Here is a 16600-nt window from a genome sequence, read left to right on the forward strand (position 1 = left end):
GTTAGGGGGATTTTCGGTTTTCTCCCCGCAGCCCATCCCGGCTCCGAGCCCCCGGCGCGGAGCGGGCGCGGGGCCGGGCGGGGGGAGCGCGGGCGCGTGCGCGCGCGGCGGGCGCGGCGATTGGCCGCGGCGCTGACAGCTCGGCGGCGATTGGCGGCGCGGCCCCGCCCCGCGCCCGCGCGCGGCCCCATTCATAAACTACGGGGCCCGGCGGCGGCGGCGCGAGAGGAGCGCGGGCGCACGGCGCGGCGGGAGCGGAGCGAGAGGCGCGCACGGACCGGGAGCCGCGGAGCCAGCGCACCTCCAGGGGGGCGCAGGGGGAGGAGAAGCCAGCCCGGGCACGGCAGATACGCCCTCCTCCTCTAATCGGGATAAAACACTGTCTGTGCAAAGAAAACAAACAAACAAACAAAACAAAACAAAAAAAGCAGCAACTCCTCTCCATCATACAGTCTCTCTCTCACAACAATCTATGTAGAGCTGCGGGACGGGAATGAGAGATCACAGACCGAGTGCACCCGTCTGCGCCTAAAGATAGAGACAGCCACAGAGCCGGGCTCAGCCAACGCCTCCAGCAGGAAAAGGGAAATCAACAACACCCCCTGACAGTCTGAGCGAGCGGCAGCCAAACTCATGCACATCTCTGGCGGTGCCACGGACTGAAAGAGAGAGAGAGAGGCAGACAGACAGACAGACACAGAGTTCACTCTTCCGCTGAGGGCATTGCTCGCATTCTTCTCCTCCTCTCGTACCGTGTGCGGTCTTAAACTTCGCCGCCGACCGGCTTTTCTGCGGGGACCTTCTGCGAGTCCTGGGGAAGTTTGCTTGTTGTTTTGGTTTTTGGTTGTTTTTTTTTTTTCCCATGAACTATTGAAACGGCATTTTTGTCGCTGCGCTGGGGGGTGGGCGCCTGAGCGCAGAGGCAGCCCAGACTTCCCTGCCCCCATCGCCATCCAAAACTTTGCGCTCCGGGAGCCCGCGGGGGCTGCCCGCCGCTCCAGCACCGGCTCCGGCATCGCCAGCACCGCCGCCCAGCTCGCACCGGCCCGCTCCTCCTCCTCCTCGCCGGGGCAGCGCTGGGCTTCGCTCCTTTGTGCTTCGCCGCCCTCCCCGATTTCTTTAATTGCTCTCACTGGCGCGCCGCTGCCGCCTTCTTCCCGGAGGCGGTGGGGGTCTGCGACTTGGCCGGTGCCCTCCGCAAAGCTGCAGCCACCGCTAAAGCATTGGATCCCTCAACGTACTGCGAGAGCCCGGTGTACAGCCCGGACCTGTGCCCCAACATGATCGCCGCGCAGGCCAAGCTGGTCTACCAGCTCAACAAATACTACACGGAGCGCTGCCAGGCGCGCAAGGCGGCCATCGCCAAGACCATCCGGGAGGTGTGCAAGGTCGTGTCGGACGTGCTGAAGGAGGTGGAGGTGCAGGAGCCGCGCTTCATCAGCTCCCTAAGCGAGATCGACGCCCGCTACGAGGGGCTGGAGGTGATCTCGCCCACCGAGTTCGAGGTGGTGCTCTACCTCAACCAGATGGGCGTCTTCAACTTCGTGGACGACGGCTCCCTGCCGGGCTGCGCCGTGCTCAAGCTGAGCGACGGCCGCAAGCGCAGCATGTCCCTCTGGGTGGAGTTCATCACCGCCTCGGGCTACCTGTCCGCCCGCAAGATCCGCTCCCGCTTCCAGACGCTGGTGGCCCAGGCCGTGGACAAGTGCAGCTACCGGGACGTGGTGAAGATGATCGCGGACACGAGCGAGGTGAAGCTCCGCATCCGGGAGCGGTACGTGGTGCAGATCACGCCCGCCTTCAAGTGCACCGGGATCTGGCCGCGCAGCGCGGCGCAGTGGCCCATGCCCCACATCCCCTGGCCCGGCCCCAACCGGGTGGCGGAGGTGAAGGCGGAGGGCTTCAACCTGCTCTCCAAGGAGTGCTACTCGCTGACGGGCAAGCAGAGCTCGGCCGAGAGCGACGCGTGGGTGCTGCAGTTCGGCGAAGCCGAGAACCGGCTGCTGATGGGCGGCTGCCGGAACAAGTGCCTGTCGGTGCTGAAGACGCTGCGCGACCGGCACCTGGAGCTGCCCGGGCAGCCCCTCAACAACTACCACATGAAGACGCTGCTGCTGTACGAGTGCGAGAAGCACCCGCGGGAGACCGACTGGGACGAGGCGTGCCTGGGCGACCGGCTGAACGGCATCCTCCTGCAGCTCATCTCCTGCCTGCAGTGCCGGCGCTGCCCCCACTACTTCCTGCCCAACCTAGACCTCTTTCAGGGCAAACCCCACTCGGCCCTGGAAAGCGCTGCCAAACAGACCTGGAGGCTAGCCAGAGAAATCCTCACCAATCCCAAAAGCCTCGACAAGCTATAGGGTTAACACCCCCGCGCACAAAAACTCGCCCTCCGTAAACAACAACAGCGCCTAAAAAAACTTTTTATTTAACGCGAACGACGACGGAAAGAGGCGGCGAAAGACACGCGCCCCCGCCACCCCCCCACCCACCTGCAGTTCGGCATTTAAAAACTTGCCGACGGTTTTCCCGGCAGAAACTCTCACCGCCTTGCACGGAAGAAGGGAAGAGCCTCTCTCCTCCTGTCCTCCAATGTGAATTTTTAAAAGGTCACAAAAAAGAAGCGATCGGACTTTTGCAACTTCAAAACGAAACCCGAAAGGTACATTTTCCAATCCATGTATAGTCCTTTTCTTATGCTCTCTTGTTTGCCTGAATGTTGTCACCAAGTGAAAAAAATTATTTAACTATATGTACAAATCTCCCTTTAAAAAAGTTTTACTGATGTTAAATGTATTTCGGTGCCAAGGTCAGATTATGTGCCCCACAACTGACTTGTTGCAAATAGTAATAAAAATATTACTTTAACTTTACGCTTTTTGTGAATGGTTCTTAAATTCAGGCAAGTTGTTTCTTTCTGAACTTCAGAAGGAATTTTTTAAAAAAGAAACGAGACCACGAGAAGCAAAGACAGGCTAAACTCAACACCCAGACCAAGCTTTAGCTCAGCATATTGACTGATGTTTTCTAAACCTCATTCTAGTTTCCATTTAAAAAGAAAAAGAAGTGCACCTAAGAAAAAAAAATCTTATATATTCTGTAGTGCAGCATGTGACAACATCTGCTATATTTCTATTACTCTAAGGTTCTGTTCTAAATCTTGGAATATATGGAGCATCGCACAGCAGCTCGCCACAGTTTAGTCAGAATTACAGCATGCCTATTCCTACCCTACAGTCGGCTTTTTTTTCCCTTTAATTTATTTTTTCCTTATGCTATTCTTTGCTTTTATTTTCCCCTGGTAAATCTCGAGCGCTGCATTTGTTTTAAAAACCCATCGCTGTTTGCTTTCACTTCCCAGAGCTAACGCGCTTATCCATTTGACTTTGACACGAAGGAAGTATAGATCTACCCTGAATAATTAATGCGATTTAGAGCAACCGGTCGATATTTTTTTTAAACAAACATTTGTTTTTGCCCAGATTTTTAAGTACAGCATAAAATCGCACCGCAGCATAGTCAGACGGGGAGATAAGCGGGAACCCGTCAGGAAACCACCCGGTCCTACACGGGCACCCGGGCGCTCTCTGCCGATCTCCTTCCCCGTCCGAGCCCCCTCTCCCAAAGCCAAGCTCTGCCTGATTCCCCGTTTCGCTTTAAGCTTGCTCGGGACGGCTGAGAAATACTGGGAGGATTTTTATCGGGGACGCATTCCTAAGATTTAAAACCCTCAGCAGCGTTACCCGCTTGAGCTGCCCGAAAGATTGCAACACCGGCACGGAGCATTTCGAGCAAGTTTTCATATCCTTTCGTGGGCGGTGGGGAGGTTAAAAATTTAAAAAAAAAAAACCAAAAAAAAAAAGTCAAGCTCTTCCCCCAATGGACTATTTTCGTTTCTTTTTTGGACGGAGGCAGAAAGAAATAACCATTCCATATAATAACTTGCGCTGCTTTTGCCTTTAAGTTTACAAACGAAATCCAGGCTGGCGGCAGCAGCCGGGCGGTGGAGCGGGTGCGGGATGCCCTGCCCGGCGGAGCGGGCACTCCCCGGCCCCGCAGCCCCTCCAGCCCCGGCTGAGCTCCACAAGTCTTTGCTGGAGCCATCCGAGCGCTTTCCACAGCGCTGGTCCCGCATCACCTGGCAGAACGGGCTTTCCTTCCCAAAAATGCCCGGAGCCCGCGGATAAACTCTGATCGTATCGCTGCCGATGCTATCGCTACCTAAGGCAGGTTTTCCTTCAGGAACTTGTCACAATGTTTTCCTTTCAGTAGTTTAGACAAATATACAGGGAACTTAAATTTATCAAACAGATGAAGCCTCATTAATTAAGTAGGCCTGCTGAGCTTACAGCGGATTAGTTGTTGGGGCTTTTTTTTTTCCTTTTTTTTTTTTTTTTTTTTTTTTCCAAGGGGCATTTTCTACAGCAGCTCATCATTGCTATCAAAATACATTGGCTTCAGCACAGGGTGGGGCAGGGAGGCGTTAATGCTTGAAAAGATGTTGTTTGTAAGATTATTTAATTTTTTTAATTATTCAGATCTGATTTTCAGCAACCTCCCCACCCCCGAGACATTATAAAAGGGGTTTTTCCTTAATTTTAAGACCTCAGCTAAAGTAACACCGCAAGCAGAATGTAAGAGGTGTAGCCAGTATTCCATGTAACCAACCACTCCTGTTACAAGAACTCTAAGAAAATCGCTCAGATACAGAGTAAAAAATAGAATCAAACCAAACCAGAACGCCTGCTCACAGTTAAGAAAACAACTCTACTAAACACTGGGAAGCAGGAAAAAAGGAGGCTAACTGCATGTTATATGCCAGTTTTCCCACAAAACACTTAACAGGAATGGTAAGAATTAGTAACTGTACTCAAAGACCCCATGTGCTGAAGATGAAAACCAAAAATGCAGAATAATGCAGATCTGTAAGACTTTTCTCATGCTAATACAACACCAAAGCAGAGCATTTTAGATGGAAAACGCAATACAGTAACATATCAAACTTTAATTTCACGTTTATATTCTTTTCATCACTAAATGGGGTTTTTCAGTTAAATGGGGGGCAGATTAGTGAAACATAATAGAAGGAGTAAGCATATAAAAATTTTAAGCACTATCTCATACTTAAAATAATTCCCAATATATTTCAAAAATTCTTCAAGACCAAAAGAAAAGTTAAATCTCATTTATGATATTGCATAAGATCACAGTTCTAGTTAATCACTTATATTAAAATCTGGCTCTAACAATCTGAGAGTGCTGCTTTTCAAAATAAATTTTTTCCCTGATAGGATTTGATAATCCCAGCTTTCAGATTCAGCAATGCCATTTTTTAATACGGACAAGAGCAATTTACTCAATAGGAACAAAGAACTGAACCAGTGCTTAACACACAAGGTATTCTCTCTACAGACAAGCAAAAAAACACTACTGTTTCCAGCAGTACCCTTAAGGAATTATTACCCAGTTTAACATCAGGCAGGTATTTAAGAAACCAAGAGCTGTGACTATGCTTAAGTTGTGAGAATATTTACCAGTTGTGTCCTACTTTTGAAATGTTGTTGCAATACTGTAGAAAACATTCAAGTGCTGTTATTAAGCTAATTACACGACATGCTCCTTTCAAAATTGGAATTTTACCAAAGGTTACTAATTGTAACCAAAATTAACCATTTTAATCAAGCAACTCGAAGCAAATAAAGTTTGTGGAAGTTAGCAAGTCAGCTCAGAAACATCTTTTAGAAGGGCAATTATGTTTTATGCTTGGCACAATAAATAATAATGGGCCCGGTAAAATGTGTTATAGAGTAATATGACAGGAGCACCACAAAATTAGGAGTGTGGGAAGTTCAGTGCTGCTTTACACTGACATTTGCTAAAATTAGGGAAGTAAAACAAAGTATTAGGGCTAAAAGCCTCGCTGAACTTCCCCATATTCACACAGGCCTGCAATTCAAGATGTCTTTATTTCAGACATGTCTCCCTGGAGCTTTATTCCCAGCAAGCTAATTAACATTCAAGTAGGGTCGAATTGTGGGAGGGGGAGAAAAAGGAGCAGGAAGGGAGGTGTCACCTATGTGAAGTTCAGCAACATATATGGTCAGAGGCAAAGTTATTAAAGCAGCAACACTGCAGCCCAACAGAGGTAAAGGAAGTCAAGTGAAGAATTAAAGGTCTTGGGTAATTTGTCATCATCTCTCAAAGCTCAGGGTCAATGATCTCTTACCTTTGGGTCGATTTTCTTAAAACTAGGATCTTCTTCATCCACCTCAAAGTAGAGCTCAGAAAGAGTGATGGAAAGGGTGCCTTTCACTACTACAGAGGGTGCCACGAGCTGGGCTGGTGTGCTGAGGGACACTGGACCTGCCAAAGTGGGAAAACACCAACAGTGTTCAAACTGAAAAGAATGCAAGTACAAATTATTCACTTTTCAGGCCAAGTACATGAAAATAAAGCAAAGAGCACAGCTCTTCCTTAAAGAGCAAACCCCTTTTTGTCCCGGAAAGGAACATATGTAACAGATTTGCAGTGTCTCTGTGCTGCTGAACACTGAAGCAGCTGCAACTGCAAACTGCTGCATACATTACACAGGCCATGGCAGTCTTCAGCTTTTACTCAGACACATTTTCTGTCCAAGAAACTCCAAGAGTTGCTCTCCTTCTGTTACATGAAACACAGAGAGTGCACACATGAACACTTGAAATCTTACTGTCTGATGTGCTCTTTAGCTGCTGGGAAGTTTTGATAGCATTTCACAAAGATGAACACAGCAGCCAAGGCTCAAAGTTGTTTAACTGCAAAGTGTTCCCTCATGGATGCTGGAAATCTATTGTTAAGGTTACACAATGTTATAGAGCCTAAAGTAAAATATTTTAAAGATGCTTCTGATTCCATGTTAAATGCTTTTCAAGGATTCCATACAGTCAGTGTAGCTCGGGGACTGTGGGAGTAAACAGCTGGAGGGTTGGTTTCCAACTGAATGAATTTTTATTGGAATAATCACATCTCCACAGGGCTTATCACGGGGACAAATCAGACTACCACTGAAAACAATAGGTTCAGCATTATATAAACTAACACATACAGAAGGAAAGCAGGTTAGGTTTGTCATCTAGCTGATTAAGAGGCAAGGAAATGAAGTTACGTGGCTGCAGTATTATCTGACTTTTGTAAAACAGTGGGAGATTTTAAAGTGACATAGACAGTTTTGTTTTAATAAAGCATCTATAAATGAGGTACACACGTTCAGGTAATCAACGTGAGAATAACTGACAAAAAATTCAGATGAATTGTCATTTCCATCGATTGTTAGGAGGGTGATGGTCCTTAATCTCACATCAATCTCAATGTGTGCCAGTAGGACAAAAGAAGAGATGCTCTGCTGAGATCAGAGCAGCTTTGCCCTCTATTCCCAATGTACAAATACATTGTGTCTGCAGATGGGCATGAGATAGCTGTGGAACTGCCATGATTTCCCAAAGCTCACCCCCCACAAATGGATGAAATAAGCAGCTATGTGTTCTTTTGCTGTCTCCCTTTGCCCCCTGTACATTAGCATGTAATCCAGAGGAGAAATAACATTTTTTCAATCACTCGCAGACATTCAATTACAGGGCAAGCAGACAGATGCAGAAGCTGGGGCAGTCCAGGTCCTGCAGAAGACCCCTGACAATTTCCACTTCATTTCTAACCCACACCACTTTATTAGTGAGGATTACTTCTTAATCCTATTGCCATTGTCAAGATTATATAATTAAACTCCCCTTTCACCTCTATTACAGTATGAATGTATTACTCAAACCAATGAATGAATAATAGAAGGAAACATGGAGAAGGCTGTTGAGAAGGAAGCTCATATTAGAAAGGGAAAAATAAAAGATTTATATAGAGAAATGCCTTTGCATCATTCTCCTATTAATTTATTCTTTATTGTATTTTACTCTTCCTATGCAGGTTTTCTTTTTCCTAATGCTGCATTTTTAACTTTGCTTAAAAAAAAAAAAAAAAAAAAAAAAAAATGGAATGCAGTTCAGGGATAAGCAAAATGCCAATAAATAATCACTTTCAGCATTTTCACTGAATTATCATATGCATGATCCATATCAATTTAAGAGTATACTACCAGCTTCTCAGGGAAATAGAATTATCCAATAAATGATATTTTTCTCTAAATTAAGTGTACATGGAATACCAGATGAGAAGCAAAAGAACACAGAGAAGTTTGAATTTTCCCTGTAAAACCTCAAATAGCAATTGAGACACTTAATAACTCCCAGTCTCTGAACCACTGGTTTACTCTGGTTTAAAATTTTGAACTGTACAGAAATGAACCCACTCCACTGAGATTGCAACAGCAGCAAAGTTGCATGTGATTATGTAAAATTAATTAAGTTGAATGATTTGAAGTATTATTTCTTCAGAAGAAAAAAAAAAAAAGTAGTCTAATGAGCCCATGGTCTGTGGAGAAAGAACTTCAGTGGGGGGATGTCAAGGAGTTTAAAAGAGTTAAATCCAGTGAGTAAAATCCTTTGCATGCAAGTAAATAACCAGTATGTACAATTTTATAGACTTGGGAAAAAAGTTAAAGGTCTCCAAAGCCTTAAATTACAGACAGCTTGCCTAATTGTCCACTAGGTCTGATGATTTGAGTGGAATGAGGTCAAGAAAACAAAAGAAGCCCTTTTCAAGGTAGAGCTGTTTTTCTATAAGGAAGGCTTTCTAGAACAGGTATCTACTTTAGAAGCAAAAAGGCAAAGAAAGAAAATGCACAACTCTTTCCAAATAAACTTTCAGTATATGAGGTGAACAGAAAATTATCTTAATGACCCAGTTATGGGAAGTGTGTTAATTATCAGTGTGTATCCCAGACCATGATTCACTGCAGAGCTGGGGAGATCAGAACTCTGACAGCAAAGAAGCTGAGGAGAAAATTAGATAGGTGACATTACCTGTCAAGTTCTCCACTTCTCTTTCCTCCATGAAGGACATGATATCATCATCACCTTCCAAGAGAATCTCGCTTTCTGAGTTCTGGTTTCCTAAAACTTGGCTCTTGATGGACTGCTTTCCTTTGACAAGTATATCCTCCTCGGGAGCTGAAAAGAGACACGGCGCTGTCTGTCAGGTCTCAGTGACAAAGGAGGGAAATTTTATTTTTTTAAATGTAAGTTCAGGAAGAAAACTGCTTAGGACTAGCTGTGGGAAGTACCTGTCTTAATCCTCTAATGTTAGGACACATCTAGTTTTAATCCTATTAAGCCTGCTCAAAATTATCCAGTGCTCTCCGCAGCGTTCAACTCTATTTCAAGTGTTTATGACAGAGGGGAAAAGGATCCAGCAGACTCCCTTCCCTGCAGCCTTCCTTGGGAAGCGGAGCAGGAGGAGGCTGCCCGGTGTGTCAGTCACCGTCACCCCCAAACCGCGCTCCGAACAAGGACCGTGAAACAGCGAGCACTCCCGGGAGCAGGAGCGGCGGCACCGGCACCGGCACCGGGGCTGCTCCCGCCGGGAAAACCCCGGGAGCGGGGAAAGCGGAGCGGCGCTGCAGCTGCCCCGCGTCCCTCCATGCTGGAGGAGCGGGCGGATCCGCCCCGGGATGGCACAGCCTGCACCTGCTCCCGCGGGGCATCCCGCCGGGACTCTGGGCACGGCAGGGAAGTGGCGGGGCACGCTTGGAGCCGCGCTCCGCCCGCACACGGTCACCGGGCCGGCCGAACCCGGGAGCGCTCCCAGCGCCGCCCGCACTGCCGCCTCGAAACCCGCCCGACTGAAATCACCGAAAGGGGAAAAAATAAAGGGAAATAAAGTAAAATTTGAAAAAAAGTAGAAAAAAAAAGGGGGGGGGGGAAAGAAAGAAGTAATTACTCCCTCTGCGCCTAAGTACGGCTGTGTTCATGCCAAAACACAGCAGTGTATGTGTCCGGTTTTATTCTTCTTTTTTTTTTTTAAGTTGAAAATGAAAACATTGTTTCTTAAAAGATACACTGAGAATACCCATGGCACAGCCGTGTTTGAAAAACATTCACCAAACACATCAGGGCCAACTAACTTCAACACACTGGTGGCTGCTCGCTCTGATTTGAAGTTCCACGGGCTCCCTCTAAAAATATGCTAATCTGCAAACATTTACAGAAGGCAGCGACTCCCCGGTGGCAATACATAAAGTTTAAATTGTTTAAGTAAATATATGCACCCAAATTGCAAATAATAAAACCTTTCAGTTCAGTGAAAAAGTTAAAAAAAAAAAAATTCACTCACCAGATATGGAAAAAAAAAAATAAAAAAAGAAAACAAAGAAATCAAAGAAGAAAAAACAACCAAAACCCAAACTAAAAACCCCATCACAAGAATAACAATAAACCCCAAATGACCAAATACTGGTTTTGGTTTAGGCCTCGACATTACCAAAAAACCCAAACAATAACAACAACAACAAAAAGCAAACACAAACCTCCACCTCAAACTAACCAATCAGAAAGAGAAATAAAAGGAAATGTAACTTGCCATACAAAATAAAATGCAATTTATACATGATCCTTTAGCCCTAGCAACAGCTGTCACTTGTAAGAAAGCCTTAAAAAAATTACTGCAAAACTTTAACTGCATTGTATAAATACAAATTTTACTTTCTTGCAAAATATGCTCATGTAAATAATGATAACTCAGATTCTGGAGTTGTTCAACGTGAGTTGAAAAACCTTCTTGTCATGGAAAATATGCGGCTGATATTTAGGAAGGTTTTCCTGTAATTAACTCCCCCTTGAGGATTTGCAGTTAGCAGCAGTAAAATTACCATCAGTGCACTAACACACACCACATGCACTCTCAGTCACTGCCCTACCAGCACTCTCTTGAAGATCAAAAAAAGTAAAATAGAACAAAACCACCTCAAGATGAAGTCCAAGATAGCAAATTATTTTTTTTTTCTTTCTGGTCTTTTTTTTTTTTTTCTTTTAATGCAGGCAAACTATATTTGTTATTTCAAAAACCTCATCTGCACTGTACATACACTACATGCCAATTTTTGCTTCCTCTGCTAGAATCTGTGCTACACTGAAGATGCTGATTTCAAATTAGCTCTCTACCTATTTTAATTTAAGATTAAATTCAGAGCCAAGATCAAAGGTTAATAATTTTATACTTGGTACAACTTGTCTAAAATGTTAGCATGTCCTTCAGTCTTTAACAAAAAATAAAATCAGTTCAGCAGCTTCCAAACCAAACATGAATGAATAACAGAAATATTGCCCTTTTTCACTTACTCAGATTTTAATTCTTTCCCCAACTTCTGATACTTCACTGCTTCAAAACCACACACCTTATGTATGTGCCTTTTTCAATAGGAGATTTTACACCCTGAATTATTTTAGTCCATTTTTGTAAACCTTTGTCATCTCTTTGCATGTGATATTAGCTACCAGTATTTCTTGACATGCATGAAATGTGTGTTAAAGTCAAATACAAATCAAACACAGGCAAAACCTGCAGATACCAGCCAGTGGAAGGTAATGAGACATCACACTCTGAACCAGAATCTGCTTTTTCTGTGCTGATGTAAATAAAGCAAATCTGCCTTTTCTATACTGATATGCACAAAGCACTACATTTGCAACCAACACTCTCATGATTACATGTGTATCTGCACAGAACAGGATATATTCCACATGGATTCACGTTTTCTTCTGTGGATAAATGCACTGGTGCAGCTAGGCATGGTCTAGTTCTCTTTATATATTTACTGGTTAGAAGATGTATGCCAGAGCATGGCATCATGTGACAAACCCCAATCCCACACAAGCACAGAGTTATATCACACTGGATTTCATATTTCAGCTCACAAACCCTGCTCTGCCTTCTCTAGCCACTCTGCCAGGCCAGCCTGTGTTGGTGTGACCAGACCCTCTGGTTTCAGCTCTGGTGCCTCAAAAAAAACTTTACTATGTATTTTTTTTTTTTTTTTTACAAAGGGTTCCCAGAATCTTCCCTCTACTCTCCCCATTTATTTAAAAACATAACAATGAAAAAACCAACCACTTTCAAACCAAGTTTTTAAAATATTATCTTTAAGACCTCTTTTTTATCCTTCTAGCTGAGGCTAAGCAAACTAAGCAGTGGACTGCAAGACTGGAGATGATCACCTGCTGGTCCCTTGCAGCCACAAAGCCTGAACTCCACCTACTGCCTTGATGGAAACCCTACAGAATGTTTTAATCCTCCTCTCCCCAAATTTTTAACAAACATCAATTAAAAACCCCAACAAATCACTTGTTAAAAAGATCCATAAAGTATTATCTAGCAGCTAAAGATTGTCTCACAAATACTGCATTTTGGGGTCTATTTCAAAAATACCAACAGGTTTACTATTATTTTTTTTTTTTCCCTCCACATTCATACAAGCAATTTTTGTTCCATTTCTATACAGTAGGTGACAGGAAGAATAGAAAAGAGTTAACTCCTTCCATCCCAAACTTCCTACCACAGCACCTTCACTTCTCTTCCCTTTCTCCACAATACACCATTAGACTGACTTTTATAAATAGCCAGTTTGGAAGGATCCTTTTTTTTTTCCCCTTTTTCCTTTGAAAAATTACCTAAAGCCTTTTTTTCCCAAGCAAGCTAATGTGGGCTTGGGAATGGCAATTAAATTGTCAGAATTAAAAAATTTGTTTTTAACTAGAAGGTAGCCAGAAGTATAGTCATGGGGCTGGTATTGATTGTCTGAACAGAGAACATTAGTCTTCAGGTATTTATTCTGCCACCTCTGCACCAGAGGTTCTCCTTCAAATCAAATCAATCCTTGGAAAAGATTGGTTCTTGCTCCTAAGACACATAACTAGGCTGCAACAAAGCTGATTGTTGTTGTTCTCTCCAGGTTTTTCTGAACAATATCTAGGCTTCCAATTGTTTCTGAATCATTTTCACAGTTGCAAATTGGGATGATTCCTACACTGTGAGTTTTCTGAGGTAGAGAATACATCTGGTTGTATTTGAAAGACACCAAGCAGTTGATAATGTGCATGCTCTAATGAAAGTAAGCTAAAATCCATGGTATCAAGCATGGTTACTGCTTGTGCTGTTCCATTATTTATGCATTATTTTCCCCTGCCTCCCTTTTGGCAAAATCCCTTATGTCCAATTTCAGGTTTTGGTCTGTGATGTTTTGAAAAAAACTTAAATAGGCAGCAGGGAACCTTTATACATTATCTAAAAAATGCTTTTGCTTCAGAGGCATGTAAAATGAATTAAAATGTAATAATTAATGGTAAATTATTGATATGAAATCATAACATACTGGGGCAAATACTCTGCAAATCCTAGGGATATACAGATCACAATTGGAATTTCTGAGATGAAATTGGTTAATATTAAAAGTTTATAAAATCAATTCAGAAAAAAATTAAAGTGGACACTCCAGTTGATTTTTTTGACAACTGTACAACTGTACCTTCCAAAACTCAAGAAAAAAAATACCCAAACCAAACTGAAAACAACACACCAAGAAAGCCAAATTCAAAATGAAACAATAAAAATCCCAACTATCTTTGCACTCCTATACATTGTATATAGTTTCCAGTTGAACTTGAATTTGTACTTTGGTCATCTATTTTATACCTTGCCAGTGGAAGTTCTTGGAAAAAGACAATGACATGTGTATACACACTAGGCAGATAGCAACTATCTATAATTTCAGAAATCACATTAAATAATGACTAAGGGTAAACTAAAATATTCACTGGATAGATAAAGAAACAGAATGACAACAGATAACAAAAGCAGTATGAAAATTGAGAATAAAACAACATCAGGAAATTAAACACAACAGAAGACTGTTAAGGATGTCAGAATCTGAATAGAAAGGCAGACAGAAAACAATTAGGCCTATTTAAATTACTAGAGTTAGTTACCAGCTATGCTTATTAGCTACTTCTGAAATAAGGCTACTTTTATTCATTCTTCTACTGTATTGACAAAAATTATTGTCCTGTCAATTACAAACTAATTATAAGCCACAGCTCTTGAAATACAGTATGGACTAGTGAAAATAATTCATTAGTATGAAATATGAATAATTGCATTACTGTGTCTTTACTTGTGGAAGAATTAGTTAGACAAATTTAAATGGTTGGTCTAAATATTTTACAGTAAAAATAAAGATATTTTTAAAATTTTGACAAACAGCATAAAGATTAAATACAAAAACACAACTAGAATACATCAAACTGTGACAAGATGTATTTAACTTAAAGTAAACATGACATTAAAAGGGGAGAAAGTTGCTGTTCATCCATGGAGTATTAAACAGAAAAAAACTAGTGCCCTGAAGTCCATGGCATAGGACATTAAGAACAACAACCCCCAAAGCAAAAAGTGGGTTAATTAATTCTACATCTTGTTCTTCTTTCTATAGTCAAAGATGTAGGGCTCTACAAACATTGCTTTCAGATCACTTTATTGACTATTCTCTGTATAGTCATTTATTTCAGAGGACTGATGTCACATTTGGCATTATATCAGCTGACATATTGTAGACATTTTCTCCCAGAAATGGCTCTTTAAGGCTGAGTGCAAGAGGTTAAGATGCCTGACAGAAACCAACTTTACCACAGTGATGTTCTTCTACATTCACACAATACTCTCAACAATCTAAAATTAGCATAAAATGTATCCTCCCCACACAATTTGTGTGGGCATAGGTATGCATGTACATATGAGTAATTCACAAGTTAAAAAAGAAAAAAAAAACAAACTAAATTTAAATTATTTGCTTCATGACTTGTACCTTCAAGGCGAAGGGCACTCAGCTTTAATTATAAGCAAATTATTTTTAAGTAGAAGACTTTTCTACCTTATCAGTGTACTTTTATTAGATAGCAAAGACATAAATTTTGTACTAAACCCCAAAGTTCGCTGGCTTTGGGTGTGGTTTTGTTTTCTTGTTTATATTTTGATTTACTATAGAATTCTCAAACTGACTATTGTATTAGTTTGGTAAATACATTCCCCTCTAGAATGGACATAGCATCCTATATCTGACTGATCCCAGGTTATGAAATGAGGAGCAATAATTGTAAAAAAAGCAATCTCCATTTTTTTAAAATCATGAGGTAGAAATTATCATTATCATTTTGCTGCTTGAGCAATACTTTGCATTTCAGCATTTGTTACTCTATTCTACATCAAATTCTTGCACAAAACTTGAGGACTTAAGCAAAGGTACCTTGTGGAAGTGTTTTAATGTATCTGTAACAATAGGCAGATATATGCTAACTGAAATAACCAGTGTGGATTTTGAACAGGAAAAATTCTTCTTCTGAAGTTACTAAAGTATAAACAGGTAATTTACACGAAAGTCTGTCCAGGGATTAATGGCAAAATTGCATCCACTTTTCTCCTGCCTAGCGAGGGCTGAAATGACTGTATGCAAGGTATATGCACAGTGTGCCAGCCCAGCTGAGATGGAAAGAAGGGGCTGAGCAAACACCAGTGCTGCTGCCGAGGAGGAACGTCCAGGTTACCTCCGCACGGAAAACGCGCCCGGAACGCAACGCCAAGAGCCTTGGCTTTCTTTGGGACCATCTGCCAGCATCCTCCAAGGACCAAGCTCCAGCCTTTCCTTCCCACCACATCCTGCAACCTGCTGCTGGTGGCAGCAGGCAGGTTTTACACTGACCATGCTCTCCGGCCGCCCTGAGTGTCGCTTCAGGATGTGTCGATCCGAGGGGGTTGCGCACAAATCGTCGCCGGCGCCGCAAGTCATCCTCCCAGTAGTCGAGGCGCCAGAACTCACGAGGACGACTACAATGAAACAGAGGAGCCACATGTGTTAGCAATTATCAACCAGCATGGTAGCGCTGAATTTCTGCATAAAGCTCTCCTTGTTTGCGCTGCTTTCGCCTTTTTTCCCCCCTAACCTCCCCCCCCCTTTCTGCAATCTTTTACTTAGGTATGTCCTTGAAAATAACAATATCACCTTCCAGTCGAAGGAACTCCTTTCCCTTTTTTCTTGGAAGGTGAAATGAGCACTAAATACATCATTTTGAAATGAATTGCTGACAGTGTGATCAGTTTCCCCACACTCTAGTGGCATGTGCTCCGATTTCAGCCTCATTTCAGCCTCAGCAGGGCACCTTTCTCAGTGACTGCATTTATAAACCAGAATAGGGAAAAGGCTATTATAAATATGGTATAGCATTACCTATATTAATCAAAGTCTGTCCCCCTTCATTTTTCTTCCTAATTTGTGCCTTTTTGCACAAGGTCAGTAAATCATGCCATGAATTCTTGGTCCAGAAAGTGTTAACTTTAATGAATACCTCAGTTACATGGTTATGTATGTGATAATAAAATATTACTCTGTTTAGATGTGCAGGAATTTAATTAAAATAATCTCTTAAAATATTCATTACATTTAGCCCCTGAGGCTTAGAACAACACGAGAAAATGCATTTCTTTTCCATTTACTGTTTTTAAATAAACCATTCCAGGAGAGTGAAACAGCAATCTATTTTCGACCAAATCAGATTGCATTTCTGGTTTATGTAGTTGTGTTTTTACATTTAATTAAAAACTACATGTTATGATGTGCAATAATTGCTACATA

At 42.7% G+C, this 16600-nt stretch overlaps 2 protein-coding genes across 7 annotated transcripts in view; one reads left to right on the forward strand and one right to left on the reverse strand.

Annotated features, from left to right (window-relative positions):
• LRBA (LPS responsive beige-like anchor protein) overlaps nt 1–16600 on the reverse strand; it is a 357069-nt gene that overhangs the window by 157522 nt on the left and 182947 nt on the right. For all 6 annotated transcript variants that reach the window (XM_079306956.1, XM_079306953.1, XM_079306954.1 and 3 more), the window contains 3 exons: nt 15671–15795; nt 8949–9095; nt 6227–6363 (listed from right to left, as the gene is read on the reverse strand). In XM_079306956.1, the coding sequence (XP_079163082.1) occupies nt 6227–6363; nt 8949–9095; nt 15671–15795 (409 nt within the window). The remainder of the gene's footprint in view (nt 1–6226; nt 6364–8948; nt 9096–15670; nt 15796–16600) is intronic.
• Nucleotides 1281–2873, forward strand: MAB21L2 (mab-21 like 2; the record flags this gene model as incomplete). Its single annotated transcript, XM_079307410.1, has 1 exon — nt 1281–2873. One exon carries the CDS (start codon nt 1281–1283, stop codon nt 2358–2360), a length of 1080 nt encoding a protein of 359 aa, XP_079163536.1. The 3' UTR covers nt 2361–2873.

Source organism: Erithacus rubecula (genome assembly GCF_903797595.1).
Source record: "Erithacus rubecula genome assembly, chromosome: 5".
Lineage (NCBI taxonomy): Eukaryota > Metazoa > Chordata > Aves > Passeriformes > Muscicapidae > Erithacus > Erithacus rubecula.